At 41.4% G+C, this 25,411-nt stretch overlaps 1 protein-coding gene across 1 annotated transcript in view; it reads right to left on the bottom strand.

Annotated features, from left to right (window-relative positions):
- Positions 1-25,411, bottom strand: part of ANTXRL (ANTXR like) — a 229,246-nt gene that overhangs the window by 53,798 nt on the left and 150,037 nt on the right. The window contains exons 10-14 of the mRNA XM_073597284.1: positions 22,666-22,764; positions 16,637-16,706; positions 10,166-10,244; positions 3,496-3,591; positions 848-886 (exon numbers count right to left, since the gene is read on the bottom strand). Of these exons, the coding sequence (XP_073453385.1) occupies positions 848-886; positions 3,496-3,591; positions 10,166-10,244; positions 16,637-16,706; positions 22,666-22,764 (383 nt within the window). The remainder of the gene's footprint in view (positions 1-847; positions 887-3,495; positions 3,592-10,165; positions 10,245-16,636; positions 16,707-22,665; positions 22,765-25,411) is intronic.

Below are 25,411 nucleotides of genomic sequence, written 5' to 3'. Positions count from 1 at the left end.
CTAAAAATTCAATCTACAGCCAATAAGCTAATGCTAAAATGACACCTAAAGCCCAAATCTGTGCTGGGTCCCCTCTTGGCCTGCTTGCCTTCCTTCAGTGGTGGGTGAATTATGGCCTCACATAATGATGTGGCGTTGCATTTTCTTGTGAATCCAGAATGAGGGCCAGAGCCTTCATACTCTGGACTTACAAGGGGGTGTGTTGAATTACGCTGGACATTATTCTAAAAAAGGACTGGCATTGGTTTGGTAAGCAGGTGGGTCTGTGGGGATCAACACCATAGATTGGGTGAGTATTTTTAAGGTCTGCTGGAGAATCTCTTTTTATCTTTTTTGTCCAAGCTGGAATTAAACTTTAGAGGTCCTAGTATATTAAAAAAATGCATGCCTTTCCAGCCATCATAACATAACTGTCCCCAATACCCTGCAGCACAAAGCCTACATGTCAGCAGAGAAATATGTGTGAAAGAGCTCCCTCTGACTAGAAATAACATTCTTGCACTGCAGCACACTAAGAAGGTCCTTCAGATCAGCAAACTACTAACAATCAGCATCTTCCTGCATGAGAGAAAGCAGCGCTCCTGTGATTAAAACTGTACATCTTCCTATGGTAGTGTGTCCGTTCATTCATGTTGGTTAGCAAACATAGAGTTTTATTCCTAAAATCATCCGACAAGGAGATTACTCCTAATTTGTCCATTATCACCACCCATCTTAAGAAACAGGGACACATTTTGAATTACTTAGACTGGAGAAGAGCTCTGTTGTTAGATAGTAATAAGAAAGATTTTGTTTAGGCCTCTTTAATTAATTTTCTAGAAGAAAATAAAACGTTCTGCATACTTACTGGCTCTGGAGGAGGAGGGGGTGGGGGCTCTTTAATAACCTGCCAAAAAAGTAGAAGGAATTAAAACAGCAAAGAATATATTGGCTTTAGTTCTAGTTGAAAGTTGACTTCATATGTTCCAATTAATACCAAAACCATGACAATGTGGAGCTTTTCTGCTAAAAACTGACCTTATGTATTTAAGCCAGTGAAACACGAGAATCTGATCTGCATCCAAAGCTAATTAAAGCTCTCAAATATACATTTTTTTGTACAGCCCGGATCTGTCATGTTTGCACTAAAGTATGGGCAAACATTTTATGCTAATTGGCCAAGAAGAAGTGTCACATTTTTGAGCTTCAGCATCCTTGTGAGGCATCTCCTGCTACTCTCCACATCATTTCTGGCATTTCTGAGTCATACACCAATGGATCAATTGCCATCCTACTTGATCAGTACCAGCAACACCAGAAGGAGAAGACATCATACACGAGTTGCTGAAGGTGCCAGAGTTTACATGACTTCCTTTTTTTTTTTTAATTCCAAAGGAAATACATTTAATGCAATATAGTAATACAATATACCAATTATTTTTGTATATATTTACAACATTTTTATTACAACTGTATATTGTAATTTTGGCAGAATCTGGAATACTTGACACTTGTCACCTATCCTTTAAAGTAGATGAAAACCCTAACTAATGACATTTGGTTTGCTGAAGCACTATCATAAGCAAATTACAGTTTTGTATTAAACCTGAGGATCAGAGTGGAGTGTGCAGATGATGGGGGGGGGGGGGGGTCATCAGAGGGGATACAATTGGGAGTAGAGCAGATTGATGCAGCCACTTCTCTACATGCATCTATTCCTGCAAGAACTGCTTGACATTTCTCTGACTGGGTTTCCAGCTGGTGAAAAATGTGTGTTGAAATTGCCAATTTTACTCCTCATCTGAAGCCCATGTAACAAAAAAAACAATGCAGGAGAACAAATGGGAGATGAGGACAGAACATTGTCACTCTATAACAAAACATATTTGAACAATGACTCTCATTGGCACAATCACAATTTTAATTTTCAATAAAAGCCACATATTTTAAAATATTGAGAATTAATTATTTTTTGAAATGACATTGTTAAAGCTTTTATGAGATTGTATTTATTGTCTTTATGTATACTTTAACTATTTTCCTATATCTTTATGAAGTATTGTGTAACCAGGTACTTGGCTATGATGAACAAGCAATGACAGTTTGCAGTAGCTCATTACAATATCACTGAACTGATTAGGAGCTCCACAGAAGTCTATGCTGGCCACAGTGGAATGTGGGAAATGAAGTTCAGGAAGAGAGCCATACTGTGAACTTCCATTGACCATTGAACTGCATTTCCCAGAGGGAGATTGCCAGAAGGGGAAAGAGCTGCATTTTTCTCTGGCTCTGGAGGACACAGCTTTCTTTTGCCATGAGGGAGCCCGTTGAGTGCACATCACTGTCCAGAGTGCACCACCACTGCTGCATAATGGCAGCCTGACCGGGATCCAGGGTACTGAATCCAGATGCTTGACAGCCAGAGTCACCTGGGTGCAAAGCAGAGAGGTGACCAATCGTTGTGTGTGGCCAGATGGTGAGCTGCAATATCGTTGTGGCCAGTGAACTGCTACTGTGGGGATTTACCATCTGCTGCTGCTAGAGAGACTGAGTTCTTTAAGAACTGACCATACAGCCATCTTGTAGCCTTATTGCTGTCTGCAGGCTTGACTGGGACTATTCTCATGTGCACCAATGATACAACTGGGCCCCAATGCTAGCTGCCTGAAGAGTTAGGACTAAAAAACTGTCCCTTTACAACTGCTATACAGAGACCTTTGCCTATTGCTTATACTAAGAGGAACATCTCAGGGGATGTTGCACCATATCCTAGCCATTCTCCTAGGGTGCACTCTAGGCTAGTTAGAGTTTTATTATTCACATTGCAGGTAATGCTTACATGCACTATTCGCTGATTCATGAGTTAATCCCAGTCTAATGGTACAGAACTCTATTCTAAGTTACCTTGGCATAGTGATTATACTGTCTAGTGGACTGTGTCTGAACCTACCTTCTGTGTGTTTATGCTCAAACCACCATTTATTCTAACCTATACCAATACATTGAGTTAATTTACCACTAAATGGTCTTGTGTCTATTTCCTGATACTAATTCACAGTGGAGTTAACGGTATCTATACTTGTGTTCTTATAAGTACTTGCAGTAACTTTCATTAAACCTGGTGTGTCAGAGGTGGAGTTGAGGCACAGAACAGAGAACCCAAATTATCAAGTGGTTCCTGCAGGGGTAGTGGTACAAATGTAATGTATAGTTATACCTAATGTAGTCATCTGTTGCCTGCTGAATACTTTGTAACATTATGCAGAAACCCAAGAAGGATTGAGTAACTCTATACCCTTTTGGTCTGCAACCTATATTTGGAGGCTGGAGTAAGCTCTCCCTGAAAATCTGCCAGATCCTTGCAGTAACCCAGTGGGAAAGCACACTCCACCCAAAACAGAATAGTTCATTATGGTTCAGGTTACTACTACTGAGCTATAATATTGTATAACAATATAATGAATAAAATGTTAATGGTCTGTTAATATGTAAGGAATATCCTTCATGGACACTCACCACCGTGCAGCAAAGAGGCCAAAACCACCAGAGCAGAGCCAGGAGGAGTAGAATAAAAAGGATCAGCAAGACGATGAATAGAATTATTCCCGTGTTCTGTGCAATTTATTAAAAGAAAACAATGTATTACAAGTTGAAAATGAGCTTAAAGTTTATTAAATGACACAGAGCTGTTTTGCAGGGAACATTAGCCTTGGCTCGTACAGTGATCAGTCATGTTACAAAATACCTCGGCAACACTCAAGTGATCTATATGCAAAGGGTTCAGAGGCTGATGTTCAGACAGAGCTAGCTTATTTGTGGCTGTGACTGAACTACCATTTAGCAGAGATCATTTGGCAGTCTCCTAAAGAGGAGCTCCAGTCTGGTGTGTAAAAATTAAAAGCCAGTAGCTGCAAAAACTGTAGATGCTGACTTTTAATAAACAGCCACACAAGTGTCCCACAATCCAGCGCTGTGCTCGCCCCATCTGTTGTCACCTCCTATCTTCTGTTTCCGGTGTCAGCATCTTAACTGTGGGCACTTGGCTGTGACAGCTTGTGGCTTCACAGCCAGGTGCCCACTGCACATGCACAAGCCACACTGTGCATTGTGAATGGTCCCGCAGTCTTCTGGGACCTGTGACGTGTCCCAGATGACTGGGGCGGAGAAGGGGGGGAGAAGGAAGGAGCAGGATTTTTACTCCGATTGCCTAGGCAGTTGGAGCAGCAGTGGGATCTGGTACCTGTCAAAATTAGGTACCCACTCCCCTCTCCCCAAAAGTGCCATTTCGTAAATAGGAGCAAGGCAGGAGTCCCTAAAATGGAACTTCCCCTTTGGGGTAAAGCTCCGCTTTAAGACTTTAAGCTGGCTATACACTGGCAGTTTTTTTAAATGAAAATTTTACGAAAGTTCATTTAGTACATTTGATGACAAATATTGTGTGAAAGTACTTCAAATTTTTGTTTTTAACATATGATCTTGCAAAAAATGGACTTCCCTGAAGGAAAAACACATTTACTATAATGCCCCGTACACACGGTCAGACATTGATCGGACATTCTGACAACAAAATCCTAGGATTTTTTCCGACGGATGTTGGCTCAAATTTGTCTTGCATACACACGGTCACACAAAGTTGTTGGAAAATCCGATCGTTCTAAACGCGGTGACGTAAAACACGTACGTCGGGACTATAAACGGGGCAGTAGCCAATAGCTTTCATCTCTTTATTTATTCTGAGCATGCGTGGCACTTTGCGCGTCAGATTTGTGTACACACGATCGGAAATTCCGACAACGGATTTTGTTGTCGGAAAATTTTATAGCCTGCTCTCAAACTTTGTGTGTCGGAAAATCCAATGGAAAATGTGTGATGGAGCCTACACACGGTCGGAATTTCCGACAATAAGGTCCTATCACACATTTTCCGTCGGAAAATCCGACCGTGTGTACAGGGCATTAGAAATGTGTTCATTAAAGAAAAAAATGTCCACCCTACTCCTCTTCTTGCTACTGCAGTAGAAAATGAGTATGGATTTGATTCCACTAACAATTAGAAAATGGAATGAATCCTAAAATGAAGAATTTCGATTGAAATTCTACTAGTGTGGCATCCTTGGATAAAACAACAGTTCCTGTCAAACTTCAATGACTCTGTCCTGTTGCCATGGTAACAGATTAAATGACTTACAGAGACACCCATTCTAAGGCTTCAAAGAGAACTAAAAAGAATAATAAACTGACGAGCGGGACAACCTTGTGGACCATACCTCTACCTTTCAACCCTTTTTCTTCTTTCTCTTTCCTTTTCTCCACCTTACGATTAAAGCTCATTATCAGAATTTATTTGACCTATATACACTCTACTTGTAAACAATATGTATAGTAGGTATAAATCATTTAAATACCTACAAAAGTAACTAAGGAAATGATATATATCTTTAATTTAGGTTTACGTGAACCCAATGTTTAATATTTGAAATTTCATGATATTTACCTATATAAACCCTACTGTAAAACAATGAGCTTACTTTATAGATCCTTGTAAACTTACTTTATGTATCTTTATAACATTGTATACTCAATAAACTTCTTTTGACAAGGAAATTCTACTAGTGTATGGCCAGCTTTAGCCTATAAAAGAGTTTTTTCCAAGTTAGATATTCAGGGCTCAAAATTCTCTGTTGGAACACATGTTCCTTTCCTTTGGTCAATTGCTTGCCAGAAAAGAAGTGATCTCCTTACAGGTAAGCTGGATATAAAGCCTAGGTTGCTTTTTCTAGCTCTCAGTTTAGCCTTGGCTAAAAATACTCCCTCAAAAAATAAAACTGCTGTTTTCTAGCTCACAGCCTGTACAATTGTCCCAGAGTAGCAACTCTGAATAGGTTCAGCTGTACTGCTTTAGACCTAGTATGTGATTCTTAAACCGGAGTGTCGATGATTCATTCAGTGCCTTCCTGCACGGGAGTTTTGCTTTGAGAAAAATCTTGTCACACACAAAAAGTCTATTGGGTTTTATAGCAGTAAGGTTGAGCTTGGGCCAGGTCCAAACTTTGATTCGGACTGAACCTGTAGAGAAGCTGTATACTGTTGCCCAATCAACCGTGGCCAGGGCTTTCCCTGCCTTGCAGTTGTATGTATACAAAGAAGCGGGATGCTCGTGACATCACTGACCCAATACTAACACATAGCCATAATAGGCCAATGCCATTGTCTGGAAGAAACCCAAGCTCATCCTTATATCAGGTATAGGAGAGTGTCCTGCCTCAACCTAAAGCACCTGGGGCAGAAGGAAACACTAGAAGAGGGAGGTACTCTGCGGTATTTTTTATTTTTTTTATAGGTTCACCAAAAAAGGGACTGTATAGTATTTTTTTTATGTATATATATGCTTGAGGCTGGGTTCACACTAGAACACGCAGCCGCTCACAGCAGGAGTCTGGTGCGTCCTCATTCACCATTTCAGGTTCGATTTCAGCCTGAATTTTCGGCTGAATTCAGACCTGAAAAGGGACCAAAAGATGCACAGGGCTCCTGTGAAATTTGCACTGGTGCCACTGCGGAGATGGGTGAACCGGCTTCATAGGGAGCCGGTCACAATCTCCTACTAAGCAAATTGGATGCGGGGAAATCCGCATCCAATTCGCAATAGTGTGAACCCAGCCTAAAGGTGTGTGGACACATGACCATAACATACGCACATATTGGACATTCCCATTCCAAAACCATGAGCATTATTATATCCCACCACTTTGCAGCTATAACGGCCTCCTCTCATCTAGGGAAGGCTTTCCACAAAATTTTGGAGCTTTTCTGTGTAAATTTGTGTCCAAGCAACCAAAACACTTCAGGTTATGATATTAGAAGAGAGTTCCTGGCTCACAATTGGCATTCTGTTCATCTAAAAGGTATTTACTACGGCTGTGGTTAGGGCTCTGAGCCCTTCATATCAAACTCAAACCATATTGTTGTGCACAGGAGCACAGTCATGCTGGAATAGAAAATGACCTTCCCCAAACTGTTGCTAATAAAGTTGAAAATGCAGAACTATCTGAAATATCTGATGCTGGTATGATGCTCTACCATCAGTTGCACCCTTCACTGGAATAATGTTTTTTTTTTCATTATTTTTGAGACTACAAAATAAAAAATAGAAACAAAAACATTCACATTACATAAAGAAAGAAAAACAAAACAAAACAAAAAACATATTACAGTATCTCACAAGAGTGAGTACACCCCTCACATTTTTGTAAATATTTTATTATATCTTTTCATGTGACAACACTGAAGAAATTACACTTTGCTACAATGTAAAGTAGTGAGTGTACAGCTTGTATAACAGTGTAAAGTTTCTGTCCCCTCAAAATAACTCAACACACAGCCATTAATGTCTAAAATACTGGCAACAAAAGTGAGTACACCCCTAGGTGAAAATGTCCAACTTTGGCCCAATCAGCCATTTTCGCTCCCCGGTGTCATGTGACTCGTTAGTGTTACAAGGTCTCAGGTGTGAATGGGGAGCAGGTCTGTTAAATTTGGTATTATCGCTCTAACTCTCTCATACTGGTCACTGGAAGTTCAACATGGCCCCTCATAGCAAAGAACTCTAAAGGATCTGAAAAAAAAAATTGCTGCTCTACATTAAGATGGCCTAGGCCAGTGATGGCGAACCTTGGCACCCCAGATGTTTTGGAACTACATTTCCCATAATGATCATGCACGCTGCAATATAGTTGAGCATCATGGGAAATGTAGTTCCAAAACATCTGGGGTGCCAAGGTTCACCATCACTGGCCTAGGCTATAAGAAGATTGCCAAGACCCTGAAAATGAGCTGCAGCACGGTGGCCACGACCATACAACGGTTTTACAGGACAGGTTTCACTCAGAACAGGCCTCACCATGGTCGACCAAAGAAGTTGAGTGTACAGGCTCAGCGTCATATCCAGAGGTTGTCTTTGGGAAATAGACGTATGAGTGCTGCCAGCATTGCTGCAGAGGTTGAAGGGGTGGGGGGGGGTCAGCCTGTCAGTGCTCAGACCATACGCCACACACTGCATCAAATTGGTCTGCATGGCTGTCGTCCCAAAAGGAAGCCTCTTCTAAAGATGATGCACAAGAAATCCTGCAAACAGTTTGCTGAAAAAAAGCAAACTAAGGACATGGATTACTGGAACCATTTTCTGTGATCTGATGAGACCAAGATAAACTTATTTGGTTCAGATGGTGCCAAGCATGTGCAGCGGCAACCAGGTGGGGAGTACAAAGACAAGTGTGTCTTGCCTACAGTCAAGCATGGTGGTGGGAGTGTCATAGCCTGGGGCTGAATTAATGCTGCCGGCACTGGGGAGCTACAGTTCATTGAGGGAACCATGAATGCCAACATGTACTGTGACATACTGAAGCAGAGCATGATCCCCTCCCTTCAGAGACTGGGCCGCAGGGCAGTATTCCTACATGATGATTTAGACATTAAAGGCTGTGTGTTGAGTTATTTTGAGGGGACAGAAACTTTACACTGTTATACAAGCTGTACACTCACTACTTTACATTGTAGCAAAGTGTCATTTCTTCAGTGTTGTCACATGAAAAGATAGAATAAAATATTTACAAAAATGTGAGGGAGCGGAAAGTCATAAACCCCTGTTAGATTTTGAATTCTGTCTGTCTCCATGTTGCAGATTTCCCTCACTGCTCGTTTTGTGAAAACATTGTCCACAAGACAGGATGTGAGCGGTCAAGCTCTGTAACGGAGCCCCATTTAGTAGAAAAGTAGTGTTTCCAATCCTCCCGCACTCCATCCAAAACTATAAAAAAAAGTTTTGGCTTGGCATACACCTCAACTGATTTGTCGAGAAAAAGCTCAATAGTTAAAGCTGGGATAATACACAAGGCTGAATCATCCCTCTCCCCCCAGACAGAGAGAGTGTGAAAACAAACAGCTTTTGTTGTGTTCATTCTTAATTACTTGCCGATCGCTCACAGTAAATATACTGCAAGTGGGTGGCAGGTACAGGACACAGCACTAGTTTGTAATCACACACAGCATTCTGTGTTTACAAACACACAGAACTCTGTGTGTATTGGAACAGCGACCAGGCTGCTTATTCTCCCTGCAAAGCAGGGAGAAAAAACAGCCAGATAGTTAAGTAAAAGCGGCACACATTACACATTGTTAGGCACACAGTTAACCCCTTGATTGCCCCTAGATGTTAACTCCTTCCCAGCCAGTGTTATTAGTACAGTGTCAGTGTACAGTATTATCACTGTATTAGTGTCACTAGCGATGTTAGCATCACCTAGATAGTGTGTTAGCGTCAGATTTCCTGACACCCTATCACAGTCACACTATAAGTCACAGATCTTCGCCATTACAGTATAGGGTCTATACAGTGGCAGCGTAAATTCCAGCATATATACCATAGTTTGTAGATGCTATAACTTTCGCACAAACCAAATAATATACATGTATTAGGAATTTTTTGTTTTTATCAAAGACATATAACAAAACACATTTTGGCCTAAATAAATTAAGAAATTAGATTTTTTTTTTTTTTTTATTAGATATGTTTTATAACAAAGTAAAAAAATATATATTTTTTCTTCAAAATGCTTGGTCATTTTCATTTGTATAATAAAAAATAATAAAACCCAGTGGTGATCAAATACCACCAAAAGAAAGCTCTATTTGTGTGAAATTAGTTAAATTTAATTTGCGTACAGTGTTGCATGATCGCACAATTGCCATTTAAAGTAGTGCTTTAGAATATAAGCTCCGTGTCTCTTCTGTATTGAACTGTATTGCAATTGTGCTGTCGCCCCTCTACATTGTAAAGCACTGCGCAAACTGTTGGCGCTATATAAATCGTGTATAATAATAGCAAAAAAGGTCCTGGTCATGAAGTGGGTAAAATCTTTCTGAGGTCAAGTGGTTAATGAACCTCTGTGACACCAATGTCATAGATGTGCCCAGTACTTTTTGTATAACATTGTTGAAAGGATAACTCCTTTTTGATGGAAAGAAAATATAGCAAATAAAAAAAATTAGCAAAGCATATACAATTGCTACACAAGCCCTGTTGATGGAATGGAAAAATGGAATATGCATTGCTATGTGTAGGTGGCAATGGATGAGTCAAGGAAAGTTTATACACAATATAGGAGATTCTTGCTTCTGCAGATACTTACACAGTGGGTGCTGGTGATGCTCACAGAGCTGGAAATGAAGGTGAGACCCATGTTCATGCTGACCTGCAGGTATACCACCCTGACAAGACAACAATTACTAGCATTAAAACTTAGAATCAGTTTTATACGTTTGGTAAAGTAGGAGTAGAGAGCAAGACCTCATGAAAAGTTTACATTAGGATAGGTTGAGTAGATAAAAACGCAAGACCTGCTCTTGGCACAGGTCCCCATGCCACATAATAAAACCTTTGGAAACTCAAGTCAAAATAAATAAAACAAAATGTATCATAAGGCCTCATCACAGGATTTTACTAAAGCTCAGTATCCCAAATCTCACAAAGAGACACTCAAGCACTATGCATGAGTGCATTGTGGGATCTAGATGCCCAGCCTTGTCAGAATCCTGTGAGAAGGTTTATTGATATTACCCTTGCCTAGACGAGCACACACGATTCTGGAGTCCAAAGTAAGTATTTTTAACATTTTGTTTCTGATGTTTTTTTCTTTATTACTTTCACTGAGCATTTTTACATGGGGTGGTGCAAGACTGCAACCTAATTGGACCTTGCATTTTTATGTAAGGCCCAATTCACATCTATGCATTTTTAGTGCTTTTTGCATATTTGCACTACAGAACGTGTCCCATAGGAAACCATGTAAAACGGACTGTAGTGCAAATCTGCAAAATACAAAAAGCACTAAAAATGCATAGGTGTGAATCAGGCCTTAGACTGCAGAATGCTTTAATACATGAAAAGGGAATTGAAGATAATTCCATGACTAATTACAGAGTTATGGTGACTAAGGGCCAACAGAAAAAGATTTTGATTCAAGGAGATTAGCCAACTAACCATAGGGGGTCAAGGTTTTTTTCTCTTGGTAAAAGTGATAACAAATTTACACAGGGTTTGTTTTGCCTCCCTCCCATTTTTTTTTTTACCAAAATGAATAGGTTATGTTCCTATGTATTCTGAGATTCAATCTAAAATCATTCAATCACATGCACTGCTCCAACACTCTGGGACCCATTCTCTAAAAAAACTAACCTCACCAGCCTGAGGAGGAAACATCCATCAAATCTTACCTAAGATAACCACACTTCCCCTACAGAACAGTCTGCAGTATGGATCTGTCTTGAAACAGATCTAGACACTGGGATAAAAAATTATAAAGAAGCTAGCCAATGTGGAACCCAGAGGCATATATATACCTTACAGGTAAAGACTGACCTCTCAGACCAGGCTCTCCATTTTCCATCAAATTCCCTTTGTCTAGACCCCACTTTACTTTTAGACAACCACCGTAGTATTTTGTATATGGTTCATCTTACAATGTCTAACTGATGCTTATATGACCTTATACTTTTGAAAGATGTCAAAAAAGTATTATGGAAGAGAAAAAAAAAGCTAGTAGACTTTTTCAAGCCTATGGGATTCGTTAGCCTTTTACAGTAGTACTTTTACATCTATTATGTGCACTAACTCTGATGATCAGAATTCTTTGATTGGTGGATCCCCAAACTAGAAAAATTCATATGTGCAAGTCACGTTGGCCAATGGAAAAAATGTGTGTGTGTGTGTGTGTGTGTATGTGTGTATGTATATGTGTATATATATATATATAGATCTATATATATAGATATATATATAGATATATATATATATCTATATATATATATCTATATATATATATATATATATATATATAGATATATATATATATCACACACATACACACACACATACATAGATACATATGAGAGAGAGAGAGAGAGAGAGAGAGAGAGATTATGACAGGTAAGGTGATTAAAGAACGCTATGTATCACCTAGCATGCGTTTATATGCAGGAAACTAAGGTGGAATTGAGGCCAGATTTTCCGCGCCACCTTGGCAGTGTTGGTTCCGGACCACATTTTGCAGTCCACTAGTGACCACCAGCAGGTGGTATAAATAAGGGAAGACTGGAGCAAGCGGTTGCTCTTGGCCTGGGACTTAGGAAGCCAAGCCTGAGAGAGCTATGGATGTGGAGATTGTTTTCTGAGAGAAAGAAAAAAAGGTTTGTATTACCGTATGTTCGTTTTGTTTGTGACTGGGAGAAGCCCTTTACCTGTGTATATATATATATATATATATATATATATATATATATACACACTGTATATGGGTTCTTCAAAAAGTTTCCACGCTTTTCATTAGGAATTTCAAAAACAAAAATTGCACTAATCATATTTACCTGCAAGGTCGGCCGTCTTGCCAGACTTCTCCTGTCCTCATTGTTTCCAATGAAAATATAAACGTGTGGTAACTTTTTGAAGACCCCTTGTATATACACACAAGGGGGTGCTCTGTTCTGTTTCTGTAGAAGATAACTCCAAAGGAAATTCATGGGTGTATGATGGTAAATATTGAGTGACAAGTGGCATCATTCACAGCTGTGCATAACTGTTGTACCACTTTCAGTGTCTTTGAGACCGATGATGCAGCAAGATCTGAGAGGCCTTCAATTGTGTCAACTCCTGACATTTTGCAGATCGGCGAATTTTCAGCTAAAACCATTGCTGAGACTCTAGAGATATACTGGAAATATGTTGCCTTTATATTGACCAACTGGGTATGCAGGAGCTGTCATCCAATGGAGTGCCAATGAGAACCAAATTTGAATAGACACCTCAGAGTTGATTTTGCAGCATTTTGAGTGGTCTAGTGATCATTTTTTCATCACTGTTGATAAAACATGATTGACTGAATGATCTGGAGACCAAACAGCAGTCTTTTGAGTGGAGGCACATGAGTTGTCCCCAGGCAAAGAAATTCAAGACCCAATAGTTAGAAGAAAATGGCTGTTTTTGGATAAGGAAGGTATTCTGATGACTGACTATATACAGAAGGGCCAAACAGTCATTTAAGAAAACTATGGTTGTGCCGATTACAGGAGATGTTGAAAGAAAAATGGCAAGGAGAGCTGCAGAAACATGTTCATTTTGCAGGACAAGGCTGACAAAAAAAAAAAAAAACTGGCAAGATGATGAATCTTTTGAACGGTTAGGGATTTCAGTGCATAGACCATCCACCTTATGTACCAAATCTTGCTCTTGTCTAACCATTTCCTGTTAGCAAACCATCAAAAGAATTTGAAAGGGAGGATGTTTTTTTTAAATGATTCATAAGTGATAACAGCAGTGGAGCAGTATTCCAGTGGTCAGACATCAGATTTAAAAAAAAAAAAGGGTTAGGAAAACTGTGCCAAGTGTGTTGAACTGCGGGATGAATATGTGGAATATCATGTACATTTCATAGATCTACAGTCAGGTCCATAAATATTGGGACATCAACACAATTCTAATCTTTTTGGCTCTATACACCACCACAATGGATTTGAAATGAAACGAACAAGATGTGCTTTAACTGCAGACTTTCAGCTTTAATTTGAGGGTATTTACATCCAAATCAGGTGAACGGTGTAGGAATTACAACAGTTTGTATATGTGCCTCCCACTTTTTAGGGGCCCAAAAAGTAATGGGACAAATGGCTGCTCAGCTGTTCCATGGCCAGCTGTGTGTTATTCCCTCATTATCCCATTTACATGGAGCAGATAAAAGGTCCAGAGTTCATTTCAAGTGTGCTATTTGCATTTGGAATCTGTTGCTGTCAACTCTCAATATGAGATCCAAAGAGCTGTCACTAATAGTGAAGCAAGCCATTATTAGGCTGAAAAAACAAAACAAACCCATCAGAGAGATAGCAAAATCATTAGGTATGGCCAAATCAACTGTTTGGAACATCCTTAAAAAGAAAGAACGCACCGGTGAGCTCAGCAACACCAAAAGACCCGGAAGACCACGGAAAACAACTGTGGTGGATGACCGAAGAATTCTTTACCTGGTGAAGAAAACACCCTTCACAACAGTTGGCCAGATCAAGAACACTCTCCAGGAGGTAGGTGTATGTGTGTCAAAGTCAACAATCAAGAGAAGACTTAACCAGAATGAATACAGAGGGTTCACCACAAGATGTAAACCATTGGTGAGCCTCAAAAACAGGAAGTCCAGATTAGAGTTTGCCAAACATCTAAAAAAGCCTTCACAGTTCTGGAACAACATCCTATGGACAGATGAGACCAAGATCAACTTGTACCAGAGTGATGGGAAGAGAAGAGTATGGAGAAGGAAAGGAACTGCTCATGATCCAAAGCATACCACCTCATCAATGAAGCATGGTGGTGGTAGTGTCATGGTGTGGGCATGTATGGCTGCCAATGGAACTGGTTCTCTTGTATTTATTGATGATGTGACTGCTGACAAAAGCAGCAGGATGAATTCTGAAGTGTTTCGGGCATTATTATCTGCTCATATTCAGCAAAATGCTTCAGAACTCATTGGACGGCGCTTCACAGTGCAGATGGACAATGACCCGAAGCATACTGCAAAAGCAACCAAAGAGTTTTTTAAGGGAAAGAAGTGGAATGTTATGCAATGGCCAAGTCAATCACCTGACCTGAATCCGATTGAGCATGCATTTCACTTGCTGAAGACAAAACTGAAGGGAAAATGCCCCAAGGACAAGCAGGAACTGAAGACAGTTGCAGTAGAAGCCTGGCAGAGCATCACCAGGGATGAAACCCAGCATCTGGTGATGTCTATGCGTTCCAGACTTCAGGCTGTAATTGACTGCAAAGGATTTGCAGCCAAATATTAAAGAGTGAAAGTTTGATGGATGATTGTTAATCTGTCCCATTACTTTTGGTCCCTTAAAAAGTGGGAGGCACATATATAAACTGTTGTAATTGCTACACTGTTTACCTGATTTGGATGTAAATACCCTCAAATTAAAGCTGAAAGTCTGCAGTTAAAGCATATCTTGGTCGCTTCATTTCAAATCCACTGTGGTGGTGTATAGAGCCAAAAAGATTAGTATTGTGTCGATGTCCCAATATTTATGGACCTGACTGTAGGTCATTCCTTTTTTGGTCAGACCTAGAGCTTTTAAGCACCCCCTCAAGTATACAGTGTATTTTCAGCTCTGAATTTCTTAGTACATGTTTGTCAACAGTGGCGTGGCACGGGGGGGAAGCTGGCCCACTCACAAAATTTTGAGGGGTTCCCATCCCCCCGGAAAACTTGCGGCTCTGTCCACCTGCTCCTCTCCTCCTCTGATGGCCGCTCCTTCCTCTTGATCATCCCTGGTCTCAGTGTGCGGGTGACAACCGGCTTGGGGGGTGTAGCTGTCCTGGAAGGAGGGGATCCCCACACTGCTCCATCCATTCCAGCATGCCTGAGCATTACACACACATCTCTTCTCCTGCCCTCTCTCCCTGCCCATGTTCTGTGTCTGTGAAGGGGATGTGGTGGCAGGAAGATTAAACAAGCAGTCCACAGCCTCACTGAAACAGAAGCCGCTGACTGAGCCAGTGCTAGTGCAGTGGCATAGTGTGGGTTGTCAGCACTCAGGGCAATGCAAGTAATTTGTCCCTCCTAACCCATGGACTTTTAGCACTCCCTGAATCCCTTTCACTAGTACAGTATTTAACAGTGGCTGTGGAAATGCAAAGGGTTTCTCCCCTCACAGCCTGAGCCTCAGATTGGCTGCCGGCCAATACTATTGCAGTCAAATGCCGCGTACAAACGATCGGAAATTCGCCCAGCAAAAGACCGATGAGAGCTCTTGGTCGGAAAATGCGACCGTGTGTGTGCAGCATCGGACTTTTGCTGGCCGAATTCCAGCCAGCAAAAGATTGAGAGCATGTTCTCAATTTTTCGGTGGGAAAAAGTTCCTATCCGAAAATGCGATCGTCTGTAGCAATTCCGACGCACAAAATTCCTACGCATGCTCAGAAGCATTGAACTTCATTCTCTCGGCTCATCGTAGTGTTGTACATCACCGCGTTCTTGATGGTCGAAAGTTCAGCGGCTGTTAAAAAAAAAAAAAAAAATGTCCAAACTCAAAAAAACGGCCGTTTATGAGCTCCAATGTGCATGGAGCCTGAATCTGAGAAGATATCTCTTTGACTACCTCAGAGTCAACCATTAATAAACGAAAAGGCTGCCGACAGCCAATCTGTGGCTCAGACTGAGTGGAGAACCTCTTGTGTTGCCACGGTTTAATACTGTACTTGTGGAAGGGACTCAGGGAGTGCTAAAAGTCCACAGGTTCGGGGGCGCACATTACCGTACTTGCTTTGCCCTGGGCGCTGACATCCTATGCTATGCCACTGGTTTCTTACTTCAGTCTTCAGTCTCAAGTTTTCCTCTGAGCTAATGTGAAAGTCTCCAACCATGCAGATGGCCCTTGGTTTAGAAACAGAACTTTGAATATCATTTTAAATAATTGGAAGAAGAAAGATGGGGCAGCCCTCTGTGTATAGGTTTATGGAACCTCAGCTTGATCACTCATGCTTTGCAGATCAGTAGCCATTGCAATACCTTATGTTAACCCCAAATCATTTCTGCTTACAGATATTAATTAATACATACTGTCCCACTTCCTCGATTACTGGGGCAGGACAAAGTAGATATGTATCCTGTATGTCTGTTGGTTTTTCATCTGAAAGAAAGCAAAGAAGAAAACAACTATTTTTACTTTTGCACAAGTACCAGAACAGAGATGTTGCTATATAAAAAAATTTTTTACAAGCTGTGCTATGTTCTTGTTTTATAGCTGTGTTCTGTCTATCCTGTTTATTCTTTTTTTTTTGTTTGTTTGTTTTTGGCAGATACTAGTGAATTGAGTCATTTGGGCTTATACTAGTAGCAATATATGTGTTGTAGAGCAGTGGTCATCAACCTTGTCCTCAGGGCCCACTAACAGGCCAGGTTTGCAAGATACAATGTAACTGAAATATATCACAGGTGATATAATTTCCTGCTCAGTGATTGCAGTATTCTAGTCTGCATCTCCCCAACGTAATACATAAAACCTGGCCTGTTAGTGGGCCCCGAGGACAGGGTTGATGACCACTGTTCTAGAGTTTGCAGGCATTTCAAGGGAATTACACTCCTAGCTAGATTTTCTAGATTTTGACATTACGGAATTTCTGCAGGATGAGAGCGACTCTGTGTTAGTGGCGGTAGACAGATTAATTAAAGTGAAGCTAGGCTCAATTTATAACCCAAAAGGTGATGAGGCAGAAAAAACGTTATTGTTGAAAACAGCATTCTGTGTTCCCTTATATATTATGTGACCAAATGCCAGGACAGTGGTCATGTTGTCTTTGCCTAAGGGGAGAGCAGCGTTTTGCTAGACCTGTTGCTCCCTCTGTGTTTAACATCTGATCAGGTTGTCTTCCAGATAAAATCCGGGGTGCAATTTCTTTCAAAAAATTGTCACTGCTTTTACCTTTTTAGTACTTTAATAGACTAGGCAGTTTAGGCAAGAGTTATAATTTGGGCATTGTTCTACTTTAAGAGTTAAAAGTTGATTGCATTTGGAAAAGAAAAGATTGATGTCCTCTGATCAGTAATGTTGAAGAATTAGTTGGGTGTAGTAAGCCTAGGTCTACGTGGGTGATTGAATCTCTTTGCAACTGAGAGATTTAACTGCTTATTGACAGTTACCTCTTAATATCACTTTAATTTCAGTATGAAGCTAATGAGGTGACTACTAACAAGTGGTTAAATCTGTCAGTAGCAAAGAGAATTAATTACTCATGTAGACCTAGGGTTACTCCACCTGACTAAAGCCAGGTACACACGGTCCCCTGATTTTCCATGAAGGTGCATATCATGATGTAACCAACAATGGTATTAGCAAACATTGTTTTTTGTGTGTATGATTTCTGTTTGTTTCCACCTTCTTCAGGGTCGTTCTTTGCTTCTGATCATGCGCGTTTTTCTCCATTTGACTATTTTTGTACGATTACTGAGCAGAAAACAGATGTTGTGATCACGTACAATAAAAATTTTGTAGCTTGCACCTAGGTTTTTTTCTTCGTTCGGCTGTCGAAAGCACTATACTAATGATTAGATAGTCGACTGATCATTCCCTGTACAGAATTTTTTTCCACTTTTCTTATAGTGTGTACCCAGATTAAAGTGAGTGTAAAGTCTTGTGTTTGTTTTTTTAAATAACAAACATGTTATACTTATCTGCTCTGTGCAGTGGATTTGCACAGGGCAGCCTGGATTCTCCTCTTCTTGGGTCCCTCTTCGCTGCTCCTGGCCCCTCCCTCTCGTTCAGTGCCCCCACAGCAAGCTATTGGGGCAACTGTGCTGAGCTGCAGCTCTGTGTGTCCATTCAGACACAGATCTGCGGTTCGGCCCCGCCCCCTCTCCTGATTGGCTAACCGACTTTGCTTGATAGCAGTGGGAGCCAGTGGTGCTGCTGCTGTGTCTCAGCCAATCAGGAGGGAGAGTCCCGGATGGCCGAGGGACTCATGGACATCACTGGATAGAGAGGGGGCTCAGTAAAGTATTAGGAGGGCTGAGGGGGGCTGTTACACACAGAAGGCTTTTTATCTTAATGCATAGAATGCATAAAAGTGGATGTAAACCCACTCTCATCCTTTCTAAACTACTGCCATAGTGGTTATCTATAAGGATATACATGCCTCCTGTATGTATCCTTACCTGTCAAATGTCTCCCCTCTGTCTGTTATTAGACCCGAAAAACTGCATATTCTGTGGGTGGGTCTGTTGTCTGGAGGTCGGTGGGTGGAGTCGTGATGTCAGTAGACTCCCCGCCCACCTCTACACTCCCCTTGTCAATATGCATTTTCTCCTGTGTATTTCTTACATTGAACTTCTGCTACGATCTCTAACATCCAGTGAAAAGACAGGAAAGTAACCACATGACTTCAGCATACCCAATCATGCTGTGGTGTGGAGCAGCCAATCATAGGAGCTGGAGAAGGAAGGAGGAGGGAATCTGAAGTACACGAGCCTCTCTCAGGCTCCTGCATGAGATATGTAAATCACTTGTCACTCACAGCAAGGGGGAGAAATGGACACCTATTTCTCTGTGTGTCAGTTTTTATCTCACTGAAAAAAGATAAGAGGACTGCTCAGAGCTGGAGTAACTCTTTTGTGGCAAGACTGAGCACAGATGACAGGTGCAAGCCTTAATTAAAAAAAAGTTTTTCGGGTTTACATACACTTTAAGATACAAAACCTTCTGCCTTTACAACCTCTTTAAGGCAGGCCATGGATTATGTGATTTTCTGTCCTGCAACCCAGAAAATTGCTCACATTTAACTGTGTTGATAGGGGAATCCCTCCCACGGAGCTATTGTGTTCTCCCGGTGGGGTAGGGTCGGGGAGCTGTCCCTGTTGGGAGAGCACAGTGATTATTGCTAAAGCTGCTCCCAATAATCGCATGTAAAAATATGACATGCTGGTTGTACCCAAGTCGATTGACTTGGGTACAATAAGCCTGCCCATACATGGATTGAATATCGGTTGGTCCCCGCTGACTCGTCCGAGGTTCAAACCATGGCCAGTTTAATTCATCCCCTTCGTAGCCTTTAACTTAACCACTTCAGCCCGGAAGAATTTCCCCTCTTACTGACCAGGCCATTTTTTGTGATATGGCACTGCATCGCTTTAACTGACAATTGCGTGGTTGTGTGACGCTGTACCATATTTGATCACCTCTGCGGTTTTTATTTTTTGCGCTATAAACAAAAAAAAGCGACAATTTTGAAAAAAAAAAAAAGATTTTTTACTTTTTGCTATAATAAATATCCACAATTTTTTTTTTAAACAAATTTATTCATTAGTTTAGGCCAATACGTATTCTACATATTTTTTTTTTTTACAAAAAAAAACGCAATACGCGTAGATTGATTGGTTTGCACAAAAGTTATAGCTTCTACAAAATAGGGGATAGATTTATGGCATTTTTTTTTTTTTTTACTAGTAATGGCGGCGATCTGCGATTTTTTCGGACACTTTTGACACATTTTTGGGACCACTCACAATTATACAGCGATCAGAGCTAAAAATAGCCACTGATTACTGTATAAATGTCACTGACAGGGAAGGGGTTAACACTAGGGGGCGATCAAGGGGTTAAATGTGTCCGACGGAGGTGTTTCTAACTGTGGGGGCAGTGTAGTGACTGGGAGTAGAGAAATTTACTAGAAACAGCAGATCTCTCTCCTCCAGGGGCGGACTGACAACTCATGGGGCCCCCGGGCAATAGGAGATTATGGGGCCACAAAGTATACACACATACACAGTATACAATCACACAGTATACACATACATGTACACACAGTATACACAGACATGTTTCTATTGACTGAGAAAGTACTGGAGAGGTGGGGCAGCTATAATCTCGGGATTTTTAGACCAAAAGGATGTCAGTAAGGGACATTTCAGAGACAGATGTAAAAAAAAACACAGATTTTTATATACTGTATACTGTATACTGGTTTTACTGAGGCTGGCAACCCTGATGGGGCCCCCTAGTGGCCCAGGGCACTCGGGCAGTGCCCGAGTGGCTCAATGGTCAGTCCGCTCCTGCTCTCCTCTCCCTGACAGAATGGGGGATCTGTCTGTTTACAATGACAGATCCCCCGTTCTCTCTCTCTCTCAGGAGCATTTTAAATACTTGCTTTTTCTGTACTTTTACCCTTTCCTGTCAAGTTCTTAGTTGCATATCGCACTTCAATACATCGAAAAGATAAACTAATATATATATATTTCAGGTACTTGTATGGAGCTGTCAATTTATACAGCGCTTTACATATACATTGTACATTCACATCGGTCCCTGTCCTCAAAGAGCTTACAATCTAAGGTCCCTAACCCAAATTCATACATACACATACTAGGGCCAATTTAGTATGTATGTGTATATTTTTTATGTATGTATGTATATATATAGATATCTATATCTATCTATATATATTTACATACATAGATACATACATAAAAAATATACACATACATACACACACATACTTTACCTAGTAACTGCTGGACTTTTATAGGGGTTGTCAACGGCAGTGAACAAAATAGCTGTGGTCCCGTATTTCAGATGTTCTCATTCATTGTAACATGTATCCAATCAGAGATCTTAATACTGTAATCAATTATAAAGTTCTGATTCGGTCATGTTACAGTATCAGGCCTTCCCTGAATGGCTGCCGTTTAAGGATCTCTGATTATATATTATAATGAATACATTCTCTGCACAGCAGGACCATGTCTATTTCACGTACTGGGCTCTGCAGTCACCACCTACATGACCAAGCTGCTGTGCTAGCATGGTGGTCGGATGGAGAGGGATTGGTTAGCTGGTTGCATCTCCCAGGGGAGCAGATCTGACAGGAGCTGCTCAGATTCCCGAAGAGGTCCCAGCTGATTCTGGCCCAGAGACTCTGAAGATGTCCAATACCTGCATCCAGAGAGGAAGGAGTGGTGCACTTGTGCCACCACTACCTGAGGTGCCACTGTCCCCTCAAATGTACATGCATGGGCAGCAGGAGGGTCACTAGGGGCATTGGGGCAACAAGGTAATGCTGGGGGTAATGGTGCAAGAGAAGAGTTGCAGGAGACATTGGAAGGAGAAATTTGCGCAAGAACATTTAAAGTCTTGGTGTTATTGGGGTCTATAGGTATTGACCGTAGCCACTAAGTAATATACTGTGTGTGTGTTGTACAGCCTAATTCTGGATACAGATGTGAAAATTTCATAGCAATTTCAACCCCTTTTAATGAGATTTTGAAAGTTAATGAAAGAATATCACCGGTTCCACTCCCAATTTGAGGGCTGTGTATGCAAACAAAAAGACCATCTACGGTGATGATTCATGGCTGAGATGACTCGTCTTCAATGAGAATGTCCTTCGGTTATGCAGTTCCTCTTTTGAGGGTGTCTCACTTGCTCTTAAGAATCCCAGTCATAGCCCAAAATAGCATAATCTTAGTTCTTTAGCAACCAGTGGTGTATACTACTAATGTTTTTATCTACCGGTACTTTTCTATTTTGTGTTGTACGGTCTTATATCTGTATGGTTTATAACGTTAATAAAAATGATTGGAAAACAAAGAATATAAATCTATATAGTAGGAACGGTGGTAAGTTACCTGGATCCTTTTGGATATTTTTGTGATTTGAAGCTGGTTGAAAAGGGTTGAATTACAAAGTACCATGTATAAAGTTCAATTACACAAATAGCAATCTGCATCTTGCTGCATGAATAAAAGGCTCCATTAATGATTGTGGATGAATGGAGCTTTCATTCAGTCACTGTACAGCCGAGCACAGAAATAGACAATGGTGTGTACAAAGATGTATTCCTGTGCCTTTCCTAGCCACCAATGTTTATGTCTTTGCTCACCTCCGCTGCGTCAGAATGACAACGCCATTTACCCATAGAGATGAATGAAGCCATTCCTGCAGGAAATCCTGTATAGTTTAGGAAATGCAGAGCAGACAGCTGCTTCTGAACGAGCAAGCTACTTGTTTGAAGAAACCTTCATTTTACAGCACAAATGCATCAAGAAAATTGAATAATGCTAAAGATGTTTCAAATAACAAAAGAAATTGGTGTTCATACTTATAGTTATGCTGTCATTGAGTTTAAAGCTGCAGAGCACTTGGTCAATATTTCGGGCATGGTAGAAACCGTTTCCTTTTACCACCACCTGGAAGGACTCTGCAATGAGAGAACAAAGCAATGTGTAAATAGACAAACTAATCAGTATGTTAAACTATTTCAGATATTAAAGTGGAACTGCACTTTCAACATTGACTAGTTTTAAACTGTATGCTGCTAGAATTAGCAGTTAGATAGGAAAGTATAGTATATAATATTTACTTGTTTTAAACCTTTTTTTTTGGGGGGGGGGGGGGGGGTGCAAACAAACTGAAAAATACTGAAACCCCCCCCCCCCCCCATCAATTGCAGCCTCACTGTGCCCATCAAATGCAGCCATTATGCTCATCAAATGCAGCCACCGTGCCCATCAAATGCAGCCACCGTGCCCGTCAAATGCAGCCACTTGTGTCCATCAAACGCAGCCACTTGTGCCCATCATATGCAGCCACTGTGCCCACCAACCCCCCCACTCGCAGCACTGGCAGCACACAACCCCCACCCTCTGCATGGCCCTGGCACCAATAGGGTGGCCTGGCGCTTTGGCCAATCAGGAAACAGGTCTGCCGTCCTGCCTCCTGATTGGCGGGGAGGAAAGTTAGTGTGAAAATAGCGAAAATTAATTTGCTATTGTCACACAATTGGGGGGGCATCAGGGTGCACTCTCTGCACCCCGAGCCCACCCTATTTTGAAGCCTATTAGAGCTTCTGGCTCTAATCAGGTGCTTCAAAGAGTACCACCCTCTCCCGCCCCTGCCAAAGGAATCCATGCATCCAGTGTCCTGAAAGGGTGTCGGGGGCATGGATGGGGGGGCGGTGCCCGTGCACCCACAGTGCACGGGCCGCCACTGGTCCTTACTCAAGATGGCCAGAATCAGAAATACTGGGGGGTATTTTTCAAGTATAGGGACAAGGATGGGTGGGTGAGTTTTCTCTAATTATTAGCATGAGCGGACGTTATTAACATATACTGTTACCTCTCCTCATTCCCATTATGTCTTCACTTGAGCATCTAACCCTATCGTCCTATAATTGTAGAGGCTTCAACACCCCCGAAAAAAGAAGCCAGGTGTTATACCACTTTCATAAGACTAAACCTAAAATCCTGCTCCTACAAGAGACGCATTTCCGGGGTTCCGAGATTCCATCCCTCAAAACCCCCCATTTTCCCCAATGGTTCCACAGTACGAACCCTCATGCAAAATCCAAAGGGGTATCTATAGCTTTTCATAAATCGTTCCACCCAGAAGTCTTAGATTCCCTGATAGACCCACTAGGGCGTTATTTATTCCTCAAACTCAAATTTAATTCTTCTGTCTTTACAGTGGCTAATGTCTATGGACCAAACCAGGATCAAGGGAACTTTCTATCCAAGGTTCTAAACAAATTGCTATCATTTGGGGGTCCTTGTGTCATTTTAGGTGGTGACCTCAACACAACTCTTTCTCCAGCCGTGGACACTTCTTCGGGTAAGTCAGCCATGACTCACATGACTCTTACACACATAAAATCCCTTTTAAACTCGGCACAGCTCGTAGACATATGGCGGATACAACATCCCCTAGAGAGAGACTACAGTTGTAGCTCATAAATCCTATATCCGTATCGATTACTTTCTAATCTCCCAATCATTACTAGATGTACCACTCAAGGCCTCCATAGGAAATATCCTCTGGTCGGACCACGCACCCGTACACCTCAACCTAGCCCATCCACCAAAATCCCGCACCCGGTCCTCGTGGCGACTTAATGACAATTTACTGACTGACTCGGTATGTGTTGCAGCAGTTGAAAAAACGATTAGTGACTTCATTACAGATCACCGCCAAGATGATACTAATCCCCTTATTAAATGGGAAACTCTGAAATGTGTACTTAGAGGGACACTAATCCAGCATGGCTCTCGGCTAAAAAAAGCCAGAATGGCCGATATCTCACGTCTCTTATCTATGATTAAAACGCTTGAAGTCACACATAAGCGAGACTTAGACCCTGCAACATATACCGACCTATCTAATGCACGTAGAGACCTGCTCCGTCTACTCGATACTAATTCCCTTATAGCCAGAGATCGAGGACGCAACCGACATTACACTCTAGCTAACAAATGTGAATACCTCGCGAGAGTTCTCCATCCTCGCCCCCCACACCGACCTATACCACAAATCTGTACATCTGACCAACGAAAAATTAATAACCCCAATGGCATTTCTGACGCATTTAAACAATATTACTCAAACTTATACAATCTCCACACCTCAAATGGGACAACCCCTACTAACGACACACACCTATCCTCCATGCAGGACTACATCTCTGACACAGCTCTACCACATTTAAACCCTGAACAGACATCTGCCATGGACGACCCCCTTACAGCAGAGGAATTCACTGCCGCTATTAAAAGCCTGAAAAATGGTAAATGCCCAGGCCCCGATGGGTTCTCCCCAAGATTCTATAAATCCTTTGCTCAACATCTGACCCCATTACTAACTAGCGCATTTAACTCTATAGACGATACCCATCTTCCCTCTAGAGACCTCCTAGCAGCTAATATTTCAGTAATACCCAAACCTGGCAAAGACCCCTCTCAATGTAGCAGTTATCGTCCCATTTCACTCCTTAACCTGGATATTAAGCTCTACACCAAAGTCCTGGCTAACCGCCTATCTCCTATCCTACCTTCACTCATACATAAAGACCAGGT

The sequence above is a fragment of the Aquarana catesbeiana genome, linkage group LG08, assembly GCF_042186555.1.
Source record: "Aquarana catesbeiana isolate 2022-GZ linkage group LG08, ASM4218655v1, whole genome shotgun sequence".
NCBI lineage: Eukaryota > Metazoa > Chordata > Amphibia > Anura > Ranidae > Aquarana > Aquarana catesbeiana.
The sequence above is the reverse complement of the archived record's forward strand: the minus strand, read 5'-3'. Positions and strand labels throughout refer to the sequence as shown.